This window comes from Caloenas nicobarica, chromosome 19, assembly GCF_036013445.1.
Source record: "Caloenas nicobarica isolate bCalNic1 chromosome 19, bCalNic1.hap1, whole genome shotgun sequence".
Lineage (NCBI taxonomy): Eukaryota > Metazoa > Chordata > Aves > Columbiformes > Columbidae > Caloenas > Caloenas nicobarica.
In genome coordinates, this window is record NC_088263.1 from 11931640 (window position 1) to 11959018 (window position 27379).

Genomic DNA, 27379 nt, shown 5'->3' on the forward strand with positions numbered 1-27379 from the left:
CACTAGTGTTTATCATGCTGCCCTAAAATAATTTACTCTCCTTCCTTCTGGTTGAGGTACTGTTTTACTGGAATAATCCAAGAACCTAGGGTGAAAACTGCATCCCCCTTACGTGACTAACTTGGGCATCATTCAGTCTTCCTTTAGCGTGTACTTGCATTTATTCTCTTCTGTTTGTAATTGCAGGTTTTGCCCTTGGCTGGGGTCCTGTTCCATGGCTGCTGATATCTGAAATCTTCCCACTTAAAGCTAGAGGCATATCAAGTGGTGCTTGTGTGTTAACAAACTGGTTTATGGCCTTCTTGGTAACCAAAGAATTTCATGATTTCATAGTAAGCATCATACATTACAATCTGAAGTTTCTTTTCATAAGGAAATTTATTAAAGATTTTACTGAGCTATAGTCTTCTCTGGCAATATAGAACTGTAGTTGTACAGTAGTGAGCTGTAATAATGTGGGGGTTTTTTTGTCATTTCCCCTTTTTCAGGGCTTCTTAACATCCTATGGCACATTCTGGCTCTTCTCTGCCTTCTGCTGCCTCAATGTAACTTTTACAACTTTTTATGTTCCTGAAACAAAAGGACAGACCCTGGAACAAATTGAGGCCTACTTCAGAAGAATTTAAGCCTAAGGCTTTTTATATTGATACAAAACCTTCATATCGTGAAATATGGTGCTGTGGTTGAAACTAACTGCATTGTGGGACAGGCATCTCCGTTACTAAACCTGCTGTCAAATTGTTTTAATGAATTTTGCAAAATCTGAGTTCTGTTTTTTTTAAAAAAAAATCAATGGGGATCTGCATATAGTTCAGCATACTCCTTGTATAGTAAATCTCCCTTGTGCAGGTCTTGGACATATTATTTTTCTTTGATTCCTGTGTTCTTTTCACCTAGTGCAGACTGACTGTAATGGCCAAGAATGTTAAATGTAGTGACCATGAATTTTTTTCCTAAAAAGTAAATTAAGATCTTACTATGTAAATAAAGACACAATTTCCTTGCTCCACTCAGATGTTACAGTGAAGAAATGATTGATGTAGCCTGGCTAATGTTAATTTTAGATTGCAGTACTTCGTCTTTGTGTCGCTTCTATTTCTGGGATGCCTAAGTCTTGGTCCCAACTGGAGATGAATGCTTGACCTTCATGAGGGTTAGTGTTAAGTTGGCATTATTTATCCTGTTGCTGTCAAATTGGTTAGGAATGCATTTAAATCACAAGAAGGCCTTTAGCTCTTAGGATAATGTATTTTACAATTTGGGAAAGAGGACTGCTTTTTCAAAAGGAATTACAAGGTCAAAGACAGTAACACCATCCTTTTAGCCAGAAAAGGAGAAAAACTATCTTTTTCAGTGTTAATTTAAGGGGTAAAGATCTCCAACCGGAGCAGGTCTCTGAAAGCCTTGGAGATGCCTGGAAACACAAACCAGTGCTAGATTATAGTTCTTGTCAAAGATGGGTAATGCTTAAGACATAAATGCCAGTATCACAGGCACAATATAGCACTTAAATGAGTAACATCTCATCTCCAAAACAAAATTTCTGGACAACTCAAATGGAAACAGTAATCCAGAGCTGTCTGCAAATAGGGTACTACCTTCTGTCTTTTTAATTTCTTGTCTGTTGAACCAAATTTGAAAAAGCCATTAGTTATGCATGTTTGAAAGAAAGAAGTGAGATCAAATTTATGGTTTATTACATATGAAGGAATAAAGAATCTGTTACTCCTTCACAAAGGTGAAAAATCGCACTTAAAACAATTTCAGCTGTGATAGGACTGTTTCTATTTGGCTGTCATATCTAAAACACAAACCATACACACTATCACATGACATTAAAAACAATGGTTATACATGGGTATTTAAGACAAGTGGTGCATAAAGAGTTTTTGATCACAAATGTAGCAAGTCTTAATATGCAATTATTAAATTACAAAGCAGTCTGCTAACATTCAAAGTCTTAGTAGAAACTGACATTCCATTGGCCTAAACCTTTAGAGACATAACATTTTCCATTCAACCAGATAAATATCTAATAGAGCTACAAATAAATATGCATAAAATAATCTCCTTAATTGTCTTTTCAAATCATGTGCTAATAACATGATTTCCAGTAGCCAACAGGAGTCAGCTGCAGATCAGCAACAAAGTGAAGCAGCTAGGCAGTATACAGGTTGGTGAAGCTGCTGTGCACAACTAGTAAGAGTAAAAATACTTTCTAACCTGCATGCAAGTACAAATGTTTGCTGCATACCATCATATCAGCTTCCTGTATTGTTAATATTAGGTTCTCAGGGTATAATTTTTTCCTCCACAAAAATCAGGCTATGCCCATCTGAGAAAATGCTGCTTTAACAGAATGAGCAAGCACTGTGCATATGAACCATGACATGAAATTGTTAATAATGACAATAATATGGTACTCACTTTCATATACTGAAGGCAACAAAAATGATTCTGAACTACCCTGCCACTAGCAGATGGGATTCCCAACCCTGCCTCCCAAGATCACATTACTTTAGATTCCTATATATGCTTAGGAATTTTAATCCCTTAAAACTTGTGGTAGTAATTAAAAATATATACACATACCTCTATATATTAAAAAAACAACTCAACCCCCAAAGGCTTATGTATCTCAAATCCTAACATCCCTGCAAGACACACAGAAGCAAAACCAAAAAATGGCAGCCTTTTTAAGGCACCTGCTGCATACATTAGGAATGAAGACAGGTAATTTTTCTCCAGGGTTCAGATCCTTCCTGTCCTGTATAAGTAATAGTCTGTTATGTCTGGTAATTCCCATTGTGACCTGAGGAGCAGCTTGCACCTGACCCATGAAGTCAAGCCATAGCATAGAAATTCAGGTAGGAGATGGTGGGGCTGTATTCCTTACAGTCCTTTTGCTGTTTGTCAGTATTTGCTAGATGTCATCAATGCTGTGATTACAGACAGACCTTCAAAGTTTCCACCCCGCCCTCTACTTTACAGCCACTGCTGTGGCTCTGGTTAAAGAAAGTAACTCTTGCTTTAAGGCCCCTCTTTCTATAATCATATCTTAGTTATGATGCAAATGCCACATCTATACATCTATATGCATCCTGAATACCATCATAGCCAGAGGTCAGTCCTTCTGTCAAGCTTCTCTCCTTTTTGACCTCGCTACTGCTCCATCTCTAAAGCTTGTCTTTCAGGAAACCTAAATATGTGTGCTTAAGTTCTTCAAAACAAGTTTTAAGATCTCCACGTATTGCTTCAACTGCTACAGAACTATGGTTAAATCATGCTAGAACAGCACACGTGAACATCTGCAATACAATCTGATATCCAAACAATGCAAAGCAAAGCTTCCAGTTAAAGCTGTATTTTAACTAAAGCCCCAGTTTTGCAACACACTGGTACAGTCTTCGAAAACTCCCACATAACAGAAATGAAATACTACATTGAGAAATCCATTTATGGAAAAAGGTGGTGGTTTTGCTTTCTAAAAAATATCCAAGTGCACGCAGTGTTCCCTAAAGTGGATTTGTTAAGTCCACAGAAGTGTTTACAGCTTCCAGGAGAATAAACACCAGGTGATACTTTCTGATTTATTTTTTTAAAACTTAGCTGTCCAGATAAATAGGACAGGGTAAATTAACACAGTGTCTGGAAATAACGTTCTCAAAAAAGAATGACAAGCTCTTGCAAAGACTTTGAGCTGGCACTTCCTTTTTGATGCTTATTAAGGTTCATGCCACACACCTATGGGTGCCAAAATACTAAAATAATAGTAGCCACTGGTTAATACTGCTTCTCCTCCTAGATTAATTACTGTTGAAAATATTGCTTTGTTCCTTGATCAACCAACTGCAGACTAAGAAATTATGCTTTCAGTTAACACCTTGCATGTTTTCTTAGGTGGAGCAATTAAGCCACTATATACAATAAACTGGGCAAAAACTACTTTGCAAAAAAGAGTTATACATTCAGACAGACTGAAGCAAAAAGGCACACATCTCCAGATGGTCAGAGTTGGACAGAAAATGAAATCATGACACGTGAATGGTATTACAAAATAAAATAAAGGATACAGAAGTATTTCTACATATAGAACAAGAAATACTTGCTAATAAGGCTAAAATCTTCAAAGCCTGGAAGCATCCCTTAAAACTGGAAGCAACTCAAACCAACAAAACTGTTTCAAAATACTGTTTAAAATTGATTTTTGGCATAGAGGAAGTGGTTAAAAAAAAATAACCAAACTTTAAACACGAAACCCTGTCTTTTAACATAACAAAAAAAGCTAAGATGACTATTTCATCATAGAAAACTAGATTATAAGCAGTGAAATTTCAGTCTGGATCCAGTTAGAAAAAATATGATTATATGGAATAATGACTTAGATTGTTGGTGCAAGAACAGACAACAGCTAATGCTGATGCCTGCATAGGAATCTTTGTGTAGTTAGAAAGAAAATTAGTGGTTAGCTTTTCTGCCTGTAATGGGAAAATCTGTAGGTGCACTACAATAAACAGTTTTCCAGCTGATAGAGAAATACAGTAGTTTGCTTTCTTTTTGCCTTTTCACTTCTCAAGGAATATTTTCAATGTTTGTGTTTTCTATAAGAAGTCTCTCTGCTCAAGCATTCTTAATGCCAAAACAGTTTTCAAGCTTCTCTAGAAAATGTGCATGGACAGACTGAAGCAAAGAAAGCAGCATCTTAATCTCTTACATGTTCTTTAGAGAACATCCTTGATTTTTCAGTAAACATACCATAGCTGCATCATTCTAAGAACAGACCGCACTGTTTGGAAAGACCTTGCCTGCAAGCCTTTTGTTTGGTTTGGTTTTTCAAACCAAAAGGAGAGATTTATGTTATAAAATTCCTCTTCCCACATGACATATACTGTTGTAAAACAACTCATGATAGTAATAACAACGATTAACTTAGCTGAATGTCATTCAGGTACTTCAAATTATAAGAAACTCAGAACAAGTAACACTTTTTATTTACTTCAGTTTCAGCCTAAATCTCTCATTAATTACCTACTATTAGAATGCCACAAAAAGTAATGGTTCCTTAACTGAGAAAACATACTTATGTCAAAGATATAAGCATCACCAAATCAGGCTGAGCTAGCCAGAACAACAAGGGTTCTATAAAGATTAATCACCAATACTTCCAGCCACATTTTACCACTAGAAGCAGTGTTTGTGACATTCCCATAGAGCTCACAGAGTTGTAAGAAAATGTGAAGTAAGGAAGAAAGGTTTTAAGACTGTCTTCACTTCAAGTCAATGATGTCTTCATCATATAAAGAAATCAGCTGAAAGGGATAGCTAGATGGTGAGCTTTCCTCCCTGTTTGCTAAAGTATCAGGGTCTGAACTAGCGGAAAGATGACATCCTTCAGAATAGCTTTCAAAAGAGGTTGAGATTATCCTGCAAAGAGGAAGACAAAAGTTGCTAAAAAAACACACAGATTAGGGCAAGCAGGATCAACGGCTATTTCTAGATTCAATCAAGTTATCCTAAAGACAGACCATTAAAAGTTTCTCTCCTATTTACTCTGCTGAAAATCATTAAAAGGCAACGTTCACATAGCTGAAATGACTTCCAAATAGTGAAATAAATCAAATATAGGTTTACATTGCAGCAGATTTTTTTGTTTCGTTAATCTCAGCCTACTGTGTCTTGGCTGAATTCTGCCACTACTCTATACAAACATAGGTTGTGAAAACAAAAGAATGGCAGTCGGGTCAGGTAAGCAGAGCCGAACAGAAAAATGCTATGGCGTTTTTTAGCAAAACTTATTCTGGAAATAGCAAAACAAGAAAAGAACACAGCAAGTGAGCCTGCACAGTGCAGATCTAGTAGTGCAAACCCTAATGACAGGCTCAACTGCAGCACGTCCTCACAAAAACCCCTCACATTTAGTCTTGCTTTGCTCATTAACATACCTTTAGCAAAAAGCATAATTGTTTTGGTATTTATAGTATTCAGATACTCTAACAAGCACATTTAGCATGAAATTCACACTGGTATACAAAGCTCTCAAGTCAGCCCCATGCCAACTGAGATAAGCACGAATAGGTTGACAAATCGTCAATTCTGAAAACATTTACAGTCTTAGATGATTTTCTAAAGCCAGTATATTTACCTGTCACTACTAGTTGATCTTACTGCTCCCTGCTTGGGGTCTGACTGTCTTCGAGGAACCTTTTTTTGCTTCTGTGCAGTTTCTGTCTTGGGTATAGGCTCATCCAAGAGGCCTCAATAAAGGAATAAAAGACTTAATACTCTCAACAGAAAATAAAGCATTCATGAAAACATTAAGGCATATGTTGCTGGTTTCCATTATTAACTAGTTCCTACTTGGCTTAGAATATAGTCACCTTATATGTGATCAGATGCTGGCTAGACTGTTAGCAAATAAGGTTTTCTCAGAGTTTCATTTGTTTGTTTGTACTACTTATTTATGAATACCAGTTGCATGTTACAAATATGACTGTGATGGTCCAAAGATCAGAAATGATATAACCTTGGCAATTGATATGTACACTGAAGACTGAGGAGAGTTTACCCAGCAATTCTTTACGTGTTCTGCTTGCAATCTCTTTAATTTCCATACGAGATAAGGATAGTGAGTGAGTAACTGGAAGAGAGGCAATGCCACTGGATGTTGTAGTCGTGATGACCTTGGGAGCCAAAGGTGACTTCAGAGGTCGTTCAATGCTTCGCCCAACCAGATTACTGAGAGGAATTTTGTATAGGTTTTTGCATGGAACTTCACCTGAAACACAGAAGGAGAAAAGAGTGTTACACTTTCACAATAGAATAAGTTCTTAATACTGCCAAATGAAAAGTTATACAGAAAAGTTATACTCATTGTGCTGGGTGCTTTTAAACCCAAACAACAAAGACCTTCCTAGCCCCAGAGAACTTTCAATATAAATAGGCTAGGAGGATGAAGAAGTACAACCACATTGTGCAGAGCTGCAAATTGACTTAGAGGGAAAAAGAAGACTGACTTTTGGCAATGTGATGGATCAGTAGTGGAACCAAGAAGTAAATTTACATGTCCTGAGGTTGGTATTCTGACTATTACACCATGACTCTGCACTCTGTGCAATATTTTATTATGTTGCAAGTATATTTGAGCCTGGATCTCAAGTGGTTTAAATTATGGCTCCTCTTCTTAGGTGACAAAAAATACCACGTGTTTTCCTAATTCTTAGGGAAAAAAAAAACCCAACAGCAACTGACCATCAGATAGCACTGCCTTTTAAAAACTGAAATTGTGATTCTCCTTTCCCCTTCCGCCAACAGTGCAGCAGCAGATTTAAGTGAGGAAGCTATATACACATATTGCATTATCCTTTGTTTCTCCATTATTGTTCCCCTATAGACTGATTGCAAATCATGTTACACTAAATTGACAGTGCAAACTCTATCGAGGCTGGAACTTCTTACTTTTGGTTCACAAAAGAGCTTTAACCCTCAGTGGTAGTTTAGCTTTTCTTAAGTGAAAGGAACGGTGTATGTGAAATCTCAAGTTTTCCCACAATTTTCTACCTCTTTTTGCATTATTAGTCTTGGCCATATTGCCAAAGATTCATCAATCTACTGAAGCTTAGTTGCTCCCCTCCTACAGAAATGGCTTCTTCAAAACAGCCCTACCACACATTCAGAAAAGATACTACGGGGCAAAAGCTCAACCAGGGGCTTCGTATCTGTGGATAAATAGAAAATCTCTCTCTCTCAGACTCTCAGGTAGGAACTCAAAGTTTTTTACCTGATCAGTTTCATCTTACTAATGATCAGCTGCACTGACATGTGATAGCTGTTGGAATGATCAGAAATTGTTATTCAAGCTGCCTGGAAACCACATTACCTTCTAGAGATGAAAGAGGACATTCTGCCATTTCGTAAGCTGTTGGTGTCTGAGGAGAACTCCTTGAACTCAGTTCCTTAGAGCTGCTGTCAGATGATGTACTTACTGCAGCAGTAGCTTTAAAATAAATATCTGACTGAAATGACAAATAACTTATCATTAGTACTGCAATACTTTCTTAACTGTCTTCCGAATACAAGCTCAAATGTATTGATGCTAAGTCACCTAGGTTTGTTCATGGAAAGGTTATCCCACTGTCAAGTGGAGGGAATATCTGTGAGGTTGAGGATAGTATGTGCCCCATAAGCAGTCAGATATCTCAGATCTGCATTACTGTGAGCAATAAAGGACAGTGAGATAAATTCTGATTCTCTTTGTACTTGGTATCAATTCAAAGCACACAGACAAACAGTTACCACAGATCAAATAGCACATATTTCAGTTTTGGTTGGTTTGTTTTTTGGCTGCGGCAACTTTTTATGTGCATTAGATCCCAACATATCACAAAAATAGCCAAGCATGATTTTCCTATGTCTTACCCTTGATGCTAAAAGTTGAAGCTCAGGCACAACTGCTGTGTGGACTAAGTTCCCATTCACCACTAATCGGATCTCAATGGAATCGGTAGTGAAGGCAAGGATATAAGGGAAAGCACAGACTGCAACGAAACAAAAAATTATTTCGCAAGGAAGAATGGTTAATATAAACGTTTCTTGGATGCTCCATGAAAACTATTCTTGAGTATCTGACCTCTTGTGGCATCTCCCCTTTCCTATGAAAAGGGTAGTCTAACATACTGATGGACACTGAGCTCCATCAAGCCTGAAGAAAACTTCACTCTCCATGCCTGGTAGAACATAGACTGAATGGAAAACGAAAAACAGGAAAAAGAGAAAGGAAAAGAAATTCAGCAAATGAAGAACTTGGCACCAAGGCTCCACTTTTAAAAATTATCATATGCAGAAACTTAGCTAAAGTGTCATCATTAATATCATGTTTATTCCTAGTACGCATACTGTAATTCCACTGACAGCCAAGTGCAAGCCTAAATGGTGAAAGAAAAAAACCAGATGTCTAGGTAAAAAAGAGATATTTTCTTACCAACAGCATAAGGAACTTGATTCCAGCTGAAGTGGAAGTCATAAGCTGATGGCTGGATCAGTGGAGAACCTCCATTGAAAGGATACACCTTTCTGTATTGGCAAACATCTGTAACAAAAAAAGAAGCATCCATAACCTTACACTGCAAGTGACAAACACCAATTTTACAGGCAGATGTTGCAGAAGTGTGGACATTATATGCATAATGAAACATTTATGTAGAAGTCCCTCTATATCTAAACAGATAAGACAAGTGTGCTTCCTCTGTGTACATAGCATTTGAAATACCAAACCAGAAGACCTATATTTTAATAAGTTGTCATATTTGACAAAGTATTACTCTCTTCCAACAGTTATCAGTTCCTTACCTTGTCTATGGATAGAGGAATAGGCAAGAAAATTTCAGAAAGCAGTGTTAGCAGAACTGTACCTCTCTGCCAGCAAGAACTGCCCTTGAAGCAGCCATAAGCTAGCACGGTTTACATTTGAAGACTTATACACGCAGGACATTACAGACACTATGATTTCATTAGTCATATAACTTGTGAACGTACTTCTTAGCTGCTCTAAGTCCACTGGTTCTGAAATTAACATTCTACGAGTCAGATATGAATGCTGGCTTATAGACCTCCTTACTGGCAATGCAATTCTGATTTTTAATTTGATAGGTCTAGGTAATGGGGAACTTAACCTTCTACTACCAACAGATTTTTCTTTAAATACATGCACTAGTGCTGATCAAACATCTATTAAAGTTCAGAACTTAAGACGTCATATCAGCAAACAATAAGAAAGCTTAAAGATGAGATGCAATTGCAATAGCCTTTTTTCTTGACAAGCTGGGGGCTCCAGGTAAACATCTATGACCCTTTCAAATATGTGCTACTTCCGAGTCCCTTCTATTTTTAGGCTTTTTTTTTTTTTTTTCCCCCGTAATTGATGTCCTTAGACTGAATCAAAGTTTACATCCAGAAACGTATTACGGGTCGTTTTTTAAGTACAATCTTAGGACACTGCCATGTCCCGTGTTTTCATATTTGTTCTATGGTTATACTTTCAGAATTATAATACTCTCTAAATAACAAACACAGGTTTCCCCGCGACACCGTCCTAGAAACAGGAGTTCAAGCTGCTGCAAGCCCGTGCAGCACCTTTATTGTAACTTTAAGATTAGCTCAGTTTGTTAGCTCTGGCTCAGCAATGGGTCTATTAGAGGGGAACTGATTCCATGCAGAAATATAGCTGAGAATTCACTGTCCTCTGTCAGATGCTTTTTTAGTTCTGAAGCAGTGTTAAGGGAACCAGAATCATGTAGGATCTGGCAAGCTATCAGAACCAAAAGGGCCTCACAGAGCATAGAAAGATACAGTTTAGAGACACTTAAAACTTGCTCTGTGGCACCAATCTGATAGCCAGTGCTGGACCATGGGTATATTTATCTTGTCTCCATCGATGTTCACTTCTGGAGAGGCAAATAGGACATGTTTTCTGCAACAGAGAAAGCCATGCCTTGTCTTTCACCATTGCCTCATAAAGGCTGCTTTTCTTTTCATGAGGACTGGAAGAAAAAGCACCTTGTGTACTGCAGAGAAGAGCATATGCGTGTTCTATCTAAGGCCATTTTATAAAAGGAGATTTAGAGAATGACAATGAAATAATGCAACTGCCAAGAAGTAGGCAGAAAAAAAGCACAGATAGAATGGGATAGCACACAGAGGAAAAAGGGGTGGAATGCTAAATTGCATGTTTTGAAAACACTCAGTAAGTGTGCGACTACCCAAAGAATCAGCTAGATCTGAAGAAATAGGAATTTTTTTACTAAAGTGGTTAACATATATAGATATACACCTACATACCTGAAATTAAAACCTAACAAGCTTGTATGTCTAAATTCAACATACTGTGCAATAAAATCATACTTCAATTTCTAGTCTCTCTAATACACGTTTAAACTAAAAAGAATGTATATTGAGAAGACTTCCATAAACCACTGAAATTTATTTTAAGATACAGATCTAGACTCCAATGAAAAAAAAAAAACAAACGTATGCAGATTGAGGTATTACCATTTTCCATCTTCCCTAAATACTTACAGTTATAACACAACAGTAGACCAGCTTCGCCATCTTCATATACATCAATAGCTGCAACAAAATTAACCTGCAATGATAATGGGAAAAGGTAATGAACAGGCAGAGGGTACTGAGGTTATTACAACCAGGTTTTGACTAACAAGCAATATAATCAGTTGGGGGAGTGCACAACGACAGAAAAAAGAAGCGAAAAGAAATAAGTAATTTTTCAAATGCAGCCTCTTTTGTGATTAATTTTCAGGATACTCTCAGGATGGAAAATCAATTACTTTTGTCTTCGGTTCTGTATAGTACTCAATATTCAATACCACGCCCACAGTATAAAGCAATAAAAACTTACACAACTTATTTGGCCATATGAGTTTTGGGAAATGGGGTGATTTCAGGACAGCTGTGAATCAACATGATATGCTAAAAATAGCAATTCTTTTCAAAAAGTGAAATCCAAAAAGCTCAATTGCACGTCATGATTAGCAGAAAGATCAGATGCACCAATTACTGGTTCAAAACCACTAACAGAGGTCAATAGGGATGTACTTAAGAATTACTGAATAGGCTGAATTTAGAAACTCAGAATCAATGCTGGATGAAACACAGTATTTTTTACATGGCATAGGCCACATAAATTCTCATATGTTAACTCTGTATTTGTCTTTTACAGTTAGATTTAAAAAATCCAAACCAGACATAAAAATGTAGGGTATCTGTTCAGGAAATGAGACCTTATTAGGGAAATACGTAAGATTACAATAGACAAATGCTTCCCAGACCACAACATTTACTACTTGCGCAAGGAGAGGGGCTGGACATCAGTTCAATGAACAGCTCTTTGACTTTCGTTTGTACAATAAGCTAGATGTTCACCTCTTGACCTAAGATTACTGTATATATCAAGAACTGTTAAACAGATGTGGAAGTTTATATATCTACACCAAATGCATTTTGACCCATCCTTTGTAGTGACTGAAAGCCACTTCTGCTCTGTTAACCCATGGAAATAATTTGGTGTCCCATTTCAATATCAAAAAAATCCACGGCTCAGCTCATACTAATTGTCTGCTTTGTTTGTGTTCTTAAAGGAAATAAGGATTCCTAGGGAGAAGAGGAACAGGGGAGTGGTATGGTGGTGGTGCTGTATTTCTCCATCCCCATTCTTTATTTGTAGCTCCTCCTCATCCAGATAAAGACAGATTTTCAGTGCTCTAGAAAAGTTTACACTGTATTACCTATGCTAGGAGTGCCAAACCTCTTCATCATCAGATCTGAATAAAAATACAGATGATTTAAAGAGAAAATAACCTACCAATGAGAACCATCAAATGAAAAGAGTAGTCCCGTATCTTATTATGAGGAAAACAGTCAGTTAAAAACAATGACAGAAAAATATTAACTGTGCAAAATCTTCCTTTTTTTGTTTAAGCTATACATCCACATCGATATTTAGAAACAATTGAAATTATCTGACTTTCAGAGATGCTGGAGATCATTAGTTTCCCAGCAGCAGGAAATACTGGAGCTCTTTTCTGAAATTCAGGACATTTGCTTAAATCCCAACCCTACATCCTAGTTAGAAAGATTCAGGTAACTTATTAGTTGACTGGGCAGCTGTTTCTTAAATAGAATTAAAGCTACACGTAAACGTTTTAGCCTTCGAACATGCAAATAGGCAAATCTGAATGAGATACTGGTGGCCAACTACTGAAGTTATTTTACTGCAATTTTTTAAACAATAAAACCCCGAGACCACAAAGAAAAAGCAAACAGCAAACTACTGACTGCAAAAGGAGAAAAATGAATTTATGCTGACAGTGATATTCCAAAGCCTGAAACACAAGCTTTTTCCTAACATGTCATACCTTATAACTCCCTCTTTTGAGAGTGATTACTGTCACGTATCCCCACAAGAACAAATATCTCAGACTGCCCTCAGGCAGAGGCTACAGAAATGAAAAGTAAGAGACATGAGTATCTCCATAAATTACGCTCCCAGGAGGTCAGCACAGGATGCACTGAGTGTGCAGGAAATTATGTTCAGTGCAGTTCTGTAAGAAAATAGTTTCCATGATGAAAACTTACCTTGTTTGTTTCAACATGATGCAATCTATAGGACTCCCCAGTACTCTCATTAACTAAATCAAACTGATGCCGATACGCTACACAGATCATATTGTCACTGTCTCCAGTAGGGCCATCCACCAGCGTCATAACCACCGGAGGGTCAGAAAGGCATATTTCCTATAATGTAAATAATAGAATTATTCCCTTTTTCAAGCTCCTACTGTGGGTGCTGCAGGTACTCCATGAATTTAAAGGGAAGTGCTCTAAGCACAGACACATGATAAAGTCTTATGAGGAGCGGCTGAGGGAACTGGGTCTGTTCATCCTGGAGAACAGGAGGCTGAGGGGAGGGAGACCTTATTGCTGTCTGCAACTGCCTGAAAGGAGGTTGTACCCTGGAGGGTGTTGGTCTCTTCTCCCAAGTAGCAAGTGATGGGACGAGAGGAAATGTCCTCAAGTTGTGCCAGGGGAGGTTTAGATTGGATACGAGGAAAAAATTTTTCCCGGAAAGGGTTGTCAGGCATCGCAACAGGCTGCCCAGGGCAGTGGTGGAGTCACCATCCCTGGAGGGGTTTGAAAGGCTCATAGACAAGGTTCTTAGGGACATGGTTCAGTGCTAGAGTTAGGTTAGGTTATGGTTGGACTCAGTGATCCTGAGGGTCTTCCAAACAAAATGATTCTATGATTATATTCTAAGAACAAGCAGAAACTTAATTAAAAAATCTGACAGATTTCTTTGGCATATATATATGATGGAACCCCGTCATACAGCTCCTCATTTTTGTTTGTCTGGTGGTTCAGGGAGATAAAAATGCATGCTCTTTGTCTTCCTCCCCATCCCTATCTGAGTGCTGCCCGGTCTGTTAAGGTAATTAGTTATTAGATTACACATACCCGGATGTACTGGAACTCCTCTACTGGAGATTCAGATGACGATAGCAGAGAGCTGCTGGTTAAACTGTTGTGTGGATTATATTTCTTTGTGACGAGAAGTAGTTTGTTCCGAATAGCCACAACGATCCTCAGTTCACTGCCATGGTGAGTATTAATGGCATACAAATGGCAGCCTGAGGAAATAATGCTCTAGATTTTAAGCATTTGGGTTAGGGTCTGCTTTTTTTGTTCTGTATTTGTATGATGATTAGTACAATGGGGCTCTGACACATGACTTAGCAACACAGAATTACAAACCTCCCAGTAGGACAACATTGAATTGTAGGAAAAAAAAGACAAAAGGTTATGACTCTTGAAATCTGTTTTTCCCCTTACTCCTTTTGCAAGTAAAGGCTAAATACATGGATTTTCACTATTCTGCAGGTTGCGGCTTTCCAAAGCAGCTTGCTTCTGAAGACGATAAAGTGTTTATATTTACTGAAATAATCATCAACACCTGAACTAATCTAAACACTAGTATTTAATGGAGATTTGCCAGTGTTCCTCCACCTTAAAATGCCCTTTATTTCAGTCTCACATCCTTGCATAATTCTTCTCATACTCCTCAATCCTGAAAGCAACATATCTATTTTTTTCTAGAGCTTTTCATCAGCAGTGATTGCCAAGTAACATGGTATTTTTACAATGTTCTAAAATGTCATGCTGGACTACAACAGACTTATTTTCACATATCAGATAAACAAAGTTTGAGAATTGAGTGTCCAGAGAAAAAACCAAAGGTGAACACCTACGATTGCCTCAAGGCAGCTAATAACCTCCTGGCAACTACAGGCACCATACCACAGTGGATGTTTTTAACACAGGATAATAAAATCACCTTTTGTTCTCTCCAGTTTGTTTTCTCTGCAGTCGTGCTTGCTCCTTATCGTTTGTTTTGTTTCTATATATTTTTTGACAGCACTGAGTCTGAAGACAAGGAGACGAGAGTCTTTTCCTGAAGGATGAAGAGACCAGGAAGCAAGTTAAAAAAAAGATGTAGTAGTTTGAATTAATACTTCCAAAGAGAAGCAGCATCTAACAAACAGACCAAAGATAAACCAAGCATACTGCTTCTCTGGCAATGAGCTGCAACATGACAAAAGATTGCTTATGAACTCTCTACATTTTACAATTCCAGTAACCTATGCCTTCAGTTCAGTAGCTGAGCTTCCTATCAGGTGGTGCTGCAGCAAAAAATTATGTTGGAGCTTCAAAACAATTAAACGTACGCTATTTCACAAATATACAAAATTTTGCAAAATAGTGAAAATATAATAGATATAAACTACATGGCAAGAGTATTACACATAAAGATCCCGCCCCTTCTGTGAGCATGTTCACTTCGTGAAATTCCATCACAGACTATCATGTTAGAAAGTATCTCATTGAAAAAGTGCACATTTTATGCACATTTAGTACTTCCAAATGAGGCTAAAAAAGACACATTGTCAGTCCAAACAACATTTAAGTTCTTTTATATCAGAATCTTCAAAAATGCACTCTGTAGCACTAGGATGTGGGGACAGTTAACACAATAAATACCAATAAAACACACTTGCTAAAACAGCGACAGCGTAAGTAATTTCCTTCATTTTTGTGCAACTGAGTAAACATATAATTCAGTCAGAGTTGTGAATGGAGTCAAATCCAGTTGGCAGCTGGTCACAAGTTTTGTTCCCCAGGGCTCAGTACTGGGGCCAGTTCTGTTTAATTTCTTTATCAATGATCTGGATGAGGGGATCGAGTGCACCCTCAGTAATTTTGTAGACGACACCAAGTTGGGTGGGAGTGTTGATCTGTTGGAGGGTGGGAAGGCTCTTCAGAGGCATCTGGACCGGCTGGATCAATGGGCTGAGGCCAATTGTCTGAGGATTAACAAGGCCAAGTGCCGAGTCCTGCACTTGGGTCACAACAACTCCAGGAACGCTACAGGGCAGGAAAGCTGCCGGGCAGAAAAGAACTTGGGCGTGTCGATCCACAGCAGCTGAATATGAGCCAACAGTGTGCCCATGGGGCCAGAAAGGCCAACAGCGTCCTGGCTTGTATCAGGAATAGTGTGGCCAGCAGGACTAGGGAAGGGATCATCCCCTTGTACTCAGCGCTGGTGAGGCCCTACCCTGAATACTGTGTTCAGCTTTGGGCCCCTCACTACAAGAGAGACCTTGAGGTGCTGGAGAGAGTACAGAGGAGGCGACAAGGCTGCTGAGGGGCTAGAGCACAAGTGTTATGGGAGCGGCTGAGGGAGATCGGGCTGTTCGGCCTAGAGAACAGGAGGCTGAGGGGAGACCTTATCGCTGTCTACAACTGCCCGAAAGGAGGTTATAGCATGGAGGGTGTTGGTATCTTTTCCCGAGTAGCAAGTGACAGGACAAGAGAAAATGGCCTCAAGTTGCACCAGGGAAGGTTCAGATTGGATATGAGGAAACATTTCTTCATGGAGATGGTTGTGAAGCACTGGAACAGGCTGCCCAGGGCAGTGGTGGAGTCACCATCCCTGGAGGTGTTTAAAAGGCATATAGATGAGGTTCTTAGGGACACAGTTTAGTGCTAGATTTAGGTTATGGTTGGACTTGATGATCTTCAGGGTGTGTTCCAATCAAAATGATTCTATGATTTCCAAAGAGTGTTGACTTCCAACAATGGCTGAAGAAAGACCATATGACCAATTTCAGGCTTGCCTTGAAGGAAGCACGAATGAGCACTTAGGGATTTCACCATCCCCCAGCCTTTAGAAAATAACAGCAGTTGATGTATGTGCTCCCTTATTCTAAATGAGGCATCTAATACGCTTGCCACTGACAGACACAATTGCCTCATGAGATATACATACCCAGCACCAGTCACAATCATATGAGAATCGATGAACAGTGACCTCTCCTACCTTTGTCTGTTCGGGCAATCAAAAGATCCAGAACTTCCAACACATGCATCTGCTTTATTTGGAGTGTTTTATCAAATACTTGCACTGATGGTTGACCATCTAAAAAAGAAACACACGTATGTATTCAAATTCCTGCTAAAATTTGCTAGTCATTGGTTTTGACCTATTTCTTTCTTGTAATAAAAGCCTTGTTTTTTTCTTACAAAAATGAAAAAACTTGCACAAAGCTGCTACATATACCACAGCATCATAGCCAATACTTCCTCATGGGAGAGCTTTATCATTGTCATGGATCAGATTATGCAACTGAAACCTAAAAAGGACCTTCCTTTGGAAAGTCTGAGAATTATCACCAAGAGCTAACTTCACTCCCTCAGACTCACTGGGCTTATGCAGCACAGAGAAGATAAGGGGTCAAACTAGCAATATCATTGCTATGAAAGAAGCAGGCTGTCATCGTCATGTAAGCCTCTGGCTTCATGCTCACTATCATCAAGGGCTAAGAAATCCAGACAAGCCATTTAAACACTCCTTGAGCTTGGATGTGACTTCTTAAGTCTTTTCAGATGGTCAAGAAAATAACATCTGAAATAAGAAAAACATTCTGAAATCTGCATTAACATTGGCTCCCCAATATGGCTTGATTCTGGTGCAGAGAGAATGTTTGCAAATAGGTTACATAAATGTAATAAATTTACTTAGATTGGTAACTATCCCTATAGGTCAAGACCTGCTAACACCTGAACAGAACTTATGAACATACATTTTCAAGAAAATGGTCAGATACATAAAAATGGACACAAAAACACCGGATCATTTACTAACCATCTATTAATAAGATGCCAGCATCTGTAGAAACCAGCAAGGACTGGCCCCAAGAATCTGCACAGACAACCTCATGAGGAAAATTACTGCAGAAAGACTGAGATTCCCAAGGCTATGAAGTAACATAAGGGATACATATTAAGTACACTAAGAAATACAGATCACACAGACACAGAATGTGATGGATAATGGCAAGTAATAACACGTAAATACTTTTGGCAGGATACATTTCCAAACAGTGTATTTTCTGAATTTGCAATATCTAAATTTAGTTAATTTTCTTGCAGAGGAAAAGCTCTCAGTATTAATTAGATTTGGAGACTAATAAGTGTAAGATGCATTCCTAAAGCACTAGAATTAAAACACATGCAGCTGATACTCAGTGCAAACCTAGAAGTACTTAAAACATGTGCAGCACCATGCATATGCAATTTGCTTATATTTTATGGCTCAGTTTGTGATGTTTAGTCACTAGCACACTGTACAGTTAAAACTGCCTTTCTGCCGAACTGTTCTTTCATCAAGTGTTCTCTGTACTTACCTCCCAGAGTCTGCCCCTCCTCCCCAAATTAAATATTAGCTGAAGTCTCTGAAATTCCAGAAGCGTTTCTGCAGCTTCTGTATATAAGATGCATGCAGAAGAGTGCAGTTTGCATCTTTCACTCCCTAATGCCCTTGAACAAAATCTGGTACCACAGGAAAGAAAAACATAACTGAATTTTGTTTTAAACTTGATGCAGAAGTTAAAATAAAATATGATTGCATACAGAAAATGTAATTCCCATCAAATGATATTAAAATATCTACTCTTGCTTTAATTTAAGAAGTGCTTCTGCCTCCAGGTTCATCCTTTCTTAATTCGATATTGGATGCAGAGTCACTCTGACACTATAGATTTCATCCTTGCTGCTACAGCATCTAATTAAAAAATAAATTAACAGTGTGCGGAACTGATATGCAATGCCATACTTCATAGCATTAATTTTTTTCATAACTCTCCTCAGACAGGCGGGTTCACTCACCTCCTTTTTACAAAAGCTTGTGGTTGCCAAGTTAGCAGTGGCATCGCCTTTCATAGTGGTTTTCAATTTCAATGCCTAATACAAACAGATGTTTTATTTAAATTGAGTTTTTGTCGCCAATACCCAAGCTGAAGACTATAAAGAAAGGACAATTTAGGACTGCAAAGTAACTCCAGTTTTGAATTCCTGTAACATTTTAAGTAATTAGGAAAGAAGTGAAATTCTGTGTGTCCTGAACAAATCAGGATATGCGTGAATGAATCGGTAAAGGACTGCTAGGTATCTTATCAGCCAAAACATACGTTGGTTGGGTTTGGTTTTTTAAATGGAAACTCAAAATCAGAAAAGAAGTGTCCAAAATAACAACAGAGAAAAGCCTCCGCCTCAAATCATACTAGTTAGTCATCCACACAATTCATTCTATAAGCTAACTGGATAGAGGATCCTTTTATTAATTATACAATCCAGCCTTTCATTTGCAAAACTTCAATAACAAACCACTAAGTCAAACTATATATATATATATATCTATCTTGTCAGGGTGCCAAGTACACACAGTCACAGTATGATAAATTCTTCAACTAGAAGTAACTAGAAGCGAGCTGATTCTGAAAGGGCTAAGAACTCGATAGAAATACTGTTTAAACATCGTTTCAGTGAGATACACAGTAAGTCTGATTAAAGTATCCTATTCATCTTCATTGCTAACCTTTACAGCAGCATTCCTATAAAGTGATGACACATGGAATTGTCACAGCATTCCTTAATGTAAACTTTAGAAATTACCTAAACCAATTTAACTGCCCTAAAGTTGGCCTACCGTCATGCATGGTCTCTGTGAAATGGCAGTAATCACTTGCACGCACCATTTACACACTTGCATTAAGCATAGCTGTCAGCTTACAGAGACACACAAAATACTTCATTGCATTAACATATTAATTTCATTCCACCAGTCAGTAGAGATCACCTTAAGAATAAATAAATGGTTTAAACATACTGCTGAGCCAGTCATCAGTGAGTTTTGTTTACCACCTAAAAACTCAACTGACTATAACTAAGGGACAGACATTCACAGAGTTTGGCAAGAATGATTAAGGGCTACTTGGAAGGCATGTTGAAATGTGTTCAAGCCTACACTTTGTAACTTAAGAGGAAAATTCTTTTAGGGAAGAGAAAGATTTAAATGTGAAAAGAACCCCCAAGAAAAGCACAAACAGGTATCTCTGGATTTTTAACCCACATATTAGGTTTCCCTTCAATGAAGACGATGCCAGGGACGGAAGTCTTGTTTAAGAAATGGGTCCCAACTAGATTTGGTACGTATCTTATCAGTGTTCAACTTGGGTGCGGGGAGAGAGGGAAACCAAGCTTACAGGTTTCCATACTTTTAATAACCATGTTTTTCTCCAACTTCTGTAAGGTAATTAGTTAAGTTGAGGAATAAATAATTGGTTACTTCTGTCTGAATATTCCAAACATTCACTTTTTTTTTCTCCCCCCTAACACCTGCCAAGAGTGACTAGCTCTTTCAGGGTGGCTGGGGAAAGGGTGGGCAAAGCATAGAGGAGTAGATTTTGCAGCCTGCCAATGCAAGCTTCAGCAGCCCTGAGACTCTTCTGCACCAGCTCTCAAACATCTGTCTCCACTCTATACTTTTAATCAGATCTAGAACTACTCAAGACTCTTCCACTCTTTAGCTTACTGACTCAGATTAAAAAATGGGAGTGAAGGGAGGAGGCTTGGGTTGTGGTGGTGGTGGTTTTGGTTTTTTTCATTTGTTCTAATTTTTTCTTGTTTTGGTTTCCTGCTCTGTTAACTCCTGCTGAGTTAAATCAGCTCAGAAAAGAAGTATTCTTAAGTAGCAGAACCATGTCACCAGTCCAGGATCAAGAAGAGACAAGTGGGAAGGGACAAGGGAACTGATGAGCACAGCCACTGGTTTTTTTTCCTGCTGCAATGAACTGTCAGATCAAGCCAGACTATCTAAATTATCAGGAAGTTTTAGTTGTCATGGAATCAAAATATCAATAAGCCCACAGAAGACGGGAGTCAGCATCTGTTATGTTCAACAACGTGGGGCAACCTTTGATTTAGCAGAAACACGGTCGAAACTTCTTCCTGGCTAAAACAGGGTAAATAATTTCTAAGAAATTCAATCTTAATAAAACATGGAGAAACATAATCTTTCATGGATTTCCTCTAAGGCACAGAAGAAGACAGAACACTCTTCTGCTTGAAGACAAAAAGCACCTGCTACGTGAAGCAGGGAAAGAACTTTAAGGTTTGATCCTAAGGTGTGATTTGTCCAACCTTCCTTTAGCATACGTATTTTATAAATATTTGTAATTATGTTGTGTGCCTCAGATGTTACAAATACTTGTATTCATATTTTACCTTAATGTAGCTTAAACTAGTGCAACACTACAAGACCATATCTGAGCACAGAGAACTGCATTAAGTCCTGACATAACTCTGCAAGCTAATGAAATTCCAACAAAAGGGATGACGCGGTCATAGGTGCCTACCTCCTAAAGTGATCCTACCTGACCAAGTCGGACAAACTCTGCTTGCCGAGCTTCCTCTTTTTTCCGTGTTGATTTTGGAGACTCTGGTAACACATCACTGAAGGACCTTCTATTGAGCATGTTCTAAACCAGAAAACATTTATTTTTTAAACAGAACCAAAAGTTTTCATAATCTTTTAATCTGAGTTAACTTACTGTGATATCATTTAACTTTTCTGTCTTTTTTAAAAAATATTTTCCTGTAGTGATGAATCTAACTGCTTAGCTTCTCAGAGAACATTTTACTTTCCAGTTTGTCATAGTTTATCACTGTCATGTTCTATACAATCATAACAAAGACTGCAGATAGGAATATAAAGATAAAAAAGTTTAAGTAGATGTATTTAGCTAAGAGAAATAAACAGTGGAAAAATAGCACCTCGATAATTTTAAAAGTATTGAACGTCTTTTTAGTTAATTAAGAATCACCTGAAGAATGTCTTCATCATCTAAAATGAAGTTATCTCATTGTTACCCTAGGCTAAAAATGATCCACATTCACACATGATGGCATGAGTAAGTGTAGTTTTTATGGTGATGAGGCTAATACCTGTATTTGCAGAGCCTAAATTTCCTAATCCCTTGCTGCAGGTAAGCTCATACAAAGCATGATATTGTTCTGCTTCTCTGGTTTAAAAAAAAAAAGCACGAGGAGTCCTACCCTGAAAGGACTTTGTCAACTTTCATATGACTGCAAAACAAGTTACACAACAATTGGTACTTAGCCTAGTGTACGCAATTCAGTGCTCATTAGTATTACAGTCTTTTAAAGTAACAGAACATTCAATCTCCTAGTGAGAACAGGAGAGCATGTGAGGGATGCAGAGACTTCTGACTTACATTTACCTTGTGTAGATCAGGCATCAGGTCTTGGTATAAAGAGCGGATCAGCATGTCTAGAGTGCGTTGACGTTTCTGAGAAAACGTTGGCGTTTCCAATGTGGCTTTTTCCCCATTTATTACTAAAATATTATGGAAAAGAAGATACATTACCTAAATGAACTTTGACAACTTCCACTGACTCTAAATTGCCTCTGTACAAAAATACCTGTTCTTCCCTTAGTAATTTAGAGTTGCCTCCTTTTTGCATGTTTTTTGGTGAATAATGATCCCTTAAGCTTAATAGAGAAAATTAGTAATAGGAGAATTCTACAAGGCACCCCAATAACCTTCTAAAAAAAAAATTAAGTACCAAACCAATTTAAATGTGCAAAATGAGTTATTAGTCAAGTTCCTGTCAGGTAAGCATCTAATTGTAATCATCAAGATCAGCTCTCGAAGATTTCTTTCTTGCTGATTTAGAAAGGCAAGTAAGGCTCAATGAAAACAGGAAATAAATCAAAGTGCTGAAAGGCCCCTATGCAGCACGCATTCAGAAAAGCTTATACTTTCAGTTTTTCAGAGCTGCTAACCAAACACCTACTATTACTGAATATGCAAGAGCACTATGAATTCTTCCAAATTTCCAACTCCTTTAAGAAAATGCAAAGCTAAATATGGCTGCACATTCTCTACATGTAAGTGTCAGTTTGTATCTAGTAGTCTGAGAAGCATAACTGCATAGAAATCCAGGTTTTTGTTAATCTGACTGGAAGAGTTTGATGGAACAGTTTGATGGAACTGACATCCTACTTGTGCCACAGATTTGAAAAAAAAAATCTATACAGAACAGCAGCATACACAAGAAAATGTGTTTTCATTTTAAGCATCGTGAATTTCAATTTATTAAATCACTTACTAAAAAAGTGTTTCTAGCAAAAGAAAAACCAACTTACATTTCACTAACACAAAATTCCTGAATTCCTGGTGATTTGTAAACACAGGTGGGGACGGAAGGGGAGGCCCAAAGAGAGGAACACTTTCTTCTGAAAATATTTTCAGCCTATTGAAAGAACAAATATGTATCTATATTGAAAGTCACATTCAAAATCCACTATTTTTATAGACACTATTCAAAACAGAAGAAAGAACTGGAAACTGTAGTCTGTGTATGTCTTAGGTAAGAACTCCCATGGGTCTAACAAAAAACAATCACTTGGAATTATTCACTTGAGCAAAATTCTGGTTCCTTTACAGAAACTAACACTGGGACACTAACAATTACAACAGAACTTTGCAGTTCTACTTACAGAACAACGCTTTTAGTGACACTTGATTCTTTCTGAATAACAATGGTTTACTACAGCTGAATCCATATCTTGGGAAAAGCAAAATCATTTTCACTGAGGAGGAGTCAGAATGACTTCCATGACAGCTGCATCTGCTGAGTTCTTTTGATCCATAACAAATATTGCAGAGCAAGAATGAACGGCAGGCACGAAACCCATGCATATAACATGCTCAGCAAGCCATAGCTTCTTTAAGGTAAGTAACCATCCCTCGGTATTTCAAGTGACAGTCTGCACAATTTTCATCAGTGTAGAATAGCAGTCGAAGATGTTCCAAGCAGCATGTGCAGCTGACAGAGGTTGCAGCAAGTTAAGTGGTAAAATTATAGATTCAACCCATCTCTACTGTTATACAAACCAGTCTGAATTTGCTTGCCCAAAAAACCAGCAGTGATTTACTGGTACTGAGTCAAATGGATTCTGATTGATTCATCCAGTCTCTTTTCATAAAAACTTAGAAATTGTGCATACAATCTGAAATGTAGTATTACATTTGTATGAATATTGATCATTCTAATACCATTTTCACAGATTCAAGACACAATTTCAAAGATGCCCTATGTCTATCTCATTCCATCCAGGTAAAAATGATAATTTCTGACTACACGGAGTGTGAAGTGTTCCTTGGCTAGAGCAGAATGAGTTAAGATGGGGAAAAGCACAACAAAACTGATCACTGCAGATGATTTCAAGCAACATTCATAAATGAGTAGGTGGAGCTGCAGTTGCACAAAAAGCACCAAATTCTTACTGCTAACGATCAAATTTTGGAGCTAGGCAAGAAGGTTTAGTCAGTCCTGTTTCTCTGATATAAAGAGTTCCAGTAACCTATTTTGCACCAAGAAGAACAGATTCTTAGATGACCATGAAGATTGCTCTGCTATGAAGTATAAAAAAAAAAACTTCCAAAGCAAGCCAGAATTGATATATGTTGGAATGGTTGGAACCATGTGACTAGATCTGAGCAGCAGCTTCTGAAACCGTGGATCACAGCTGGTACCAGTGGTCTATACTGTGCATTGAGGGAAAGGCTAAAAGAATGCCTTCTGTACTTGTACTGTATTTCTTAGCTGTCAAAGTGGTATGGGTAGTTCAAAAAAAGCACTGGTGCCAGGTGATCAGCTCCAGGGACATTGCTGGTCTCTTCCACAGTCTGCCTACATCTTCAGACTTCTGGAACTGCCAAGGAAGGAAGAAGCAAAACTAATCTACTGAAGGACCCTGTATTCCTGGAAGCCATTTCCAAGTTCAGTTTCTTTCTTTCTACTACAAGCTAACTGGCAGTTCACCTCAAAGGAGCAGACCCAATGTGGCCAGCCTTCAGCTCCATCCTACAAATGTGGGGTAGAGTGATTTGCAAACAGTTTAAAATTTTGCTAAATAATAACTAAGGTCATGAAGGCTCACACAGCCCTTAGAAATTTACATTGACTTCCCTCTTCCATCTTGCAAGTTTTTAACTTTGAGTGTTACAGACATTCTAGTTAGAAGCATGTTTTCTGTTTCATGCCCTGAAATTTCCTTCCCAGTGCTGAATAAACCAAACATTTTGGTTTGCTAATATAAATTCTTTATCCATGAGAGACTTCTGCATCTAAGCTGGCAGTGATTTCAAACCTAACCAATCTTCTCCTCAGGCACATATCCAAAAGAGAACACAATTCTCCCATTTCTTTTTGAGCTAGTCTAAATAGTAAATGACTTAGTGTACTTTCAATAGAAGAGGGATCACTACAGACATTGCTAGTACTTTGTAAAGGAGAAAAAAAAAAATGCTTAGTCTACATCCTATACCAAGAGCTGCAGCACATACTTTTAGCTAAAGGGTGGCTCTTTTATTTCTCTTTACTGCTTATTTGGTTGAAGCCCAAGATGAATCTCCCCAATGGACTCTGAAAAAAGACATCCCACTGACACTCTGCTTTTTCGAGACTGCAAGATATCTCTGGAATCTCCCCATTAATCGCAAGACAATAGTTGGGATTAATTATTTGGTTAGAGCCACTTTGTTCATTAAAGCCAAGGCACAAGGCCGCAAAAATCCTTGCTTTTCAGATTTTGGTGAGACTGAACAGACTTGTACAGCATATGCCTCCAAGTGTGAGGGTTCCAAGGCTAACTGAAAAACAGATGAAGAACATATTATTTACCAGCAAAATTCCACTAGCTTTTAAGTATGTGATGTCAAACTGTACAAGTACTCTATTAAGATCCCTAAAAATGAACTGGTTTGCTCAGCTACAACTGAACCCAGACCGGCAGGATCTGCAGTCCATGGCTATCGCAACACCACATCAAATAACTTGCATCATACAGGTAGTTCACTATGTCATTCATCTCACCGGGTCAGAATGTCCCAGGCATATCTTCCACCCTTTCGTCACATTTCATTTAAAAAGTAGTTTTGTTTTGCCCCCTTAGCTCATGTCTGTTCCAGAATTTCATTTTTCCGATGGTTAGAAACATGCAACTTATTCATAGCCAGTTTACAGCCATCTGCATCCAGGTCCATATTGCTCTTCAATTTCCTAAATTCATTTGGCTTCCTGGCATACAGACAGGTAGTCAATACAGAATGTTTTCCCATTATCTCTAAGCCATCAGAAATACAGCGTGAAGTTATTTGTTACAATCAGCACCTACCTGTAACTATCATTCTGCTTATTATATCTCACTAAGGCAAAAATATCTGTCATGCAGTTAAGGAAGTTAATCCAGTACTAATGAGGCTTGCATGTATTTTAATACATCTTTTTTTCGGCAGCAGATTGCAGATTTAATAAACGTAAAATATATTAATCAATGTAAATATATACAATATTCTAGACTACACACATTTTACTGTTTATAAAGGAGGTCTCATACAAAATTTTATTGTTTGATCAACAGTTAAAAAAAATTTCAGCTAATACCACAAATACAGACTTCTTGCCATTATACGAAGCCTAAAACGTGCTATTTACTTTAATGTGTATGTTTGATAGACTTGTGATTAAAAATGCTTTTAGTTGATAAAAAACCTACTGGTTCTGAACATCACTGTAAGAGTCGATCCGAAGAACAGTTTCTGCCTGAACATCGCCATCAGGGACTTGGAGAACAGATGGACCGATAGAAGAAATTGGACAATGACTTGGAGAGAGGCCTGAAGCGAGGAATCGTGTTGTGCGGGTCTCTCTGACCCGGGGGCTACAGGTAACCATGGCTGCTGTATGGACTCCACCTGCTGCCTGAGCCAAACTTGCCCCCACCTCCTGAGAGGAATTGTGTTACGAAGGCCTCTCTGACCTGGGGACAACAACTGATCTTCAGAAGATGGATTTTCACCTGTTGCCTGAGCCCGACTTGCCCCCCACCTCCTCCCTGTAACAAAGGCCAACGAAGAAGAGCACGCGGAGAGGCTCGCCAAGGGTCTTGAGGTCGCTCATCGGACCGGCAAGAGACCCCTGAACCGAGGCGGCGCAGGCGCAGACGGGCTCTGGCAAGCCAAGCGGGGACTCTTTGGGCCTGTGCAGTTAAGCCTGGATTGCGCAACAAAGGCGGAGATTGGCCTCGATCTATGGGAGCAAGCGGGGGGTGAAGCAGCATAAAAGACGATTCCCGACAGGATATCATCGCGATCTCCCCACTGAAGGATCCCGGACCACGACGGAGGACCGGCAGGACTCTTCTCATGGGATCTGAGACCAGAGGGACGCCTTTGGGACTCGTTCGGCGGTAGCTATAATCCTCTTTCCCCCTTTTTCCTTTTGCCTTTCCTTTTCCCTCCATCTCTCTCTATCGCGTGCCGCTTTACAGGCAAATTAATAAAGTAACGCTGTTTGATTGAATTATAACCCCTTGGCATTTTGGTTG

General features: G+C 38.5%; 2 protein-coding genes across 9 annotated transcripts in view; one reads left to right on the forward strand and one right to left on the reverse strand.

The window, feature by feature from the left end:
- SLC2A8 (solute carrier family 2 member 8) overlaps positions 1 to 2790 on the forward strand; it is a 30170-nt gene extending 27380 nt beyond the window's left edge. For all 3 annotated transcript variants that reach the window (XM_065648263.1, XM_065648262.1, XM_065648264.1), the window contains 2 exons: positions 187 to 332; positions 489 to 2790. In XM_065648263.1, coding sequence (XP_065504335.1) covers positions 187 to 332; positions 489 to 626 — 284 coding nt within the window. In that variant the 3' untranslated portion in view covers positions 627 to 2790. The remainder of the gene's footprint in view (positions 1 to 186; positions 333 to 488) is intronic.
- Positions 2791 to 3175: 385 nt separating this feature from the next.
- The window catches only part of GARNL3 (GTPase activating Rap/RanGAP domain like 3), a 50915-nt gene continuing 26711 nt past the window's right edge, over positions 3176 to 27379 (reverse strand). For 3 of the 6 annotated variants that reach the window (XM_065648251.1, XM_065648253.1, XM_065648256.1), the window contains 17 exons: positions 26168 to 26213; positions 23132 to 23238; positions 22197 to 22318; positions 21336 to 21440; positions 18790 to 18864; positions 17768 to 17879; positions 16943 to 17041; positions 14900 to 15016; positions 14023 to 14195; positions 13147 to 13305; positions 11071 to 11137; positions 8978 to 9085; positions 8416 to 8534; positions 7877 to 8012; positions 6566 to 6775; positions 6143 to 6254; positions 3176 to 5424 (listed from right to left, as the gene is read on the reverse strand). In XM_065648251.1, coding sequence (XP_065504323.1) covers positions 5268 to 5424; positions 6143 to 6254; positions 6566 to 6775; positions 7877 to 8012; positions 8416 to 8534; positions 8978 to 9085; positions 11071 to 11137; positions 13147 to 13305; positions 14023 to 14195; positions 14900 to 15016; positions 16943 to 17041; positions 17768 to 17879; positions 18790 to 18864; positions 21336 to 21440; positions 22197 to 22318; positions 23132 to 23238; positions 26168 to 26213 — 2024 coding nt within the window. In that variant the 3' untranslated portion in view covers positions 3176 to 5267. Of the gene's footprint in view, positions 5425 to 5895; positions 6255 to 6565; positions 6776 to 7876; positions 8013 to 8415; positions 8535 to 8977; positions 9086 to 11070; positions 11138 to 13146; positions 13306 to 14022; positions 14196 to 14899; positions 15017 to 16942; positions 17042 to 17767; positions 17880 to 18789; positions 18865 to 21335; positions 21441 to 22196; positions 22319 to 23131; positions 23239 to 26167; positions 26214 to 27379 lie in introns of those variants that run through there. The other 3 variants (XM_065648252.1, XM_065648254.1, XM_065648255.1) reach the window with 2 other exon arrangements.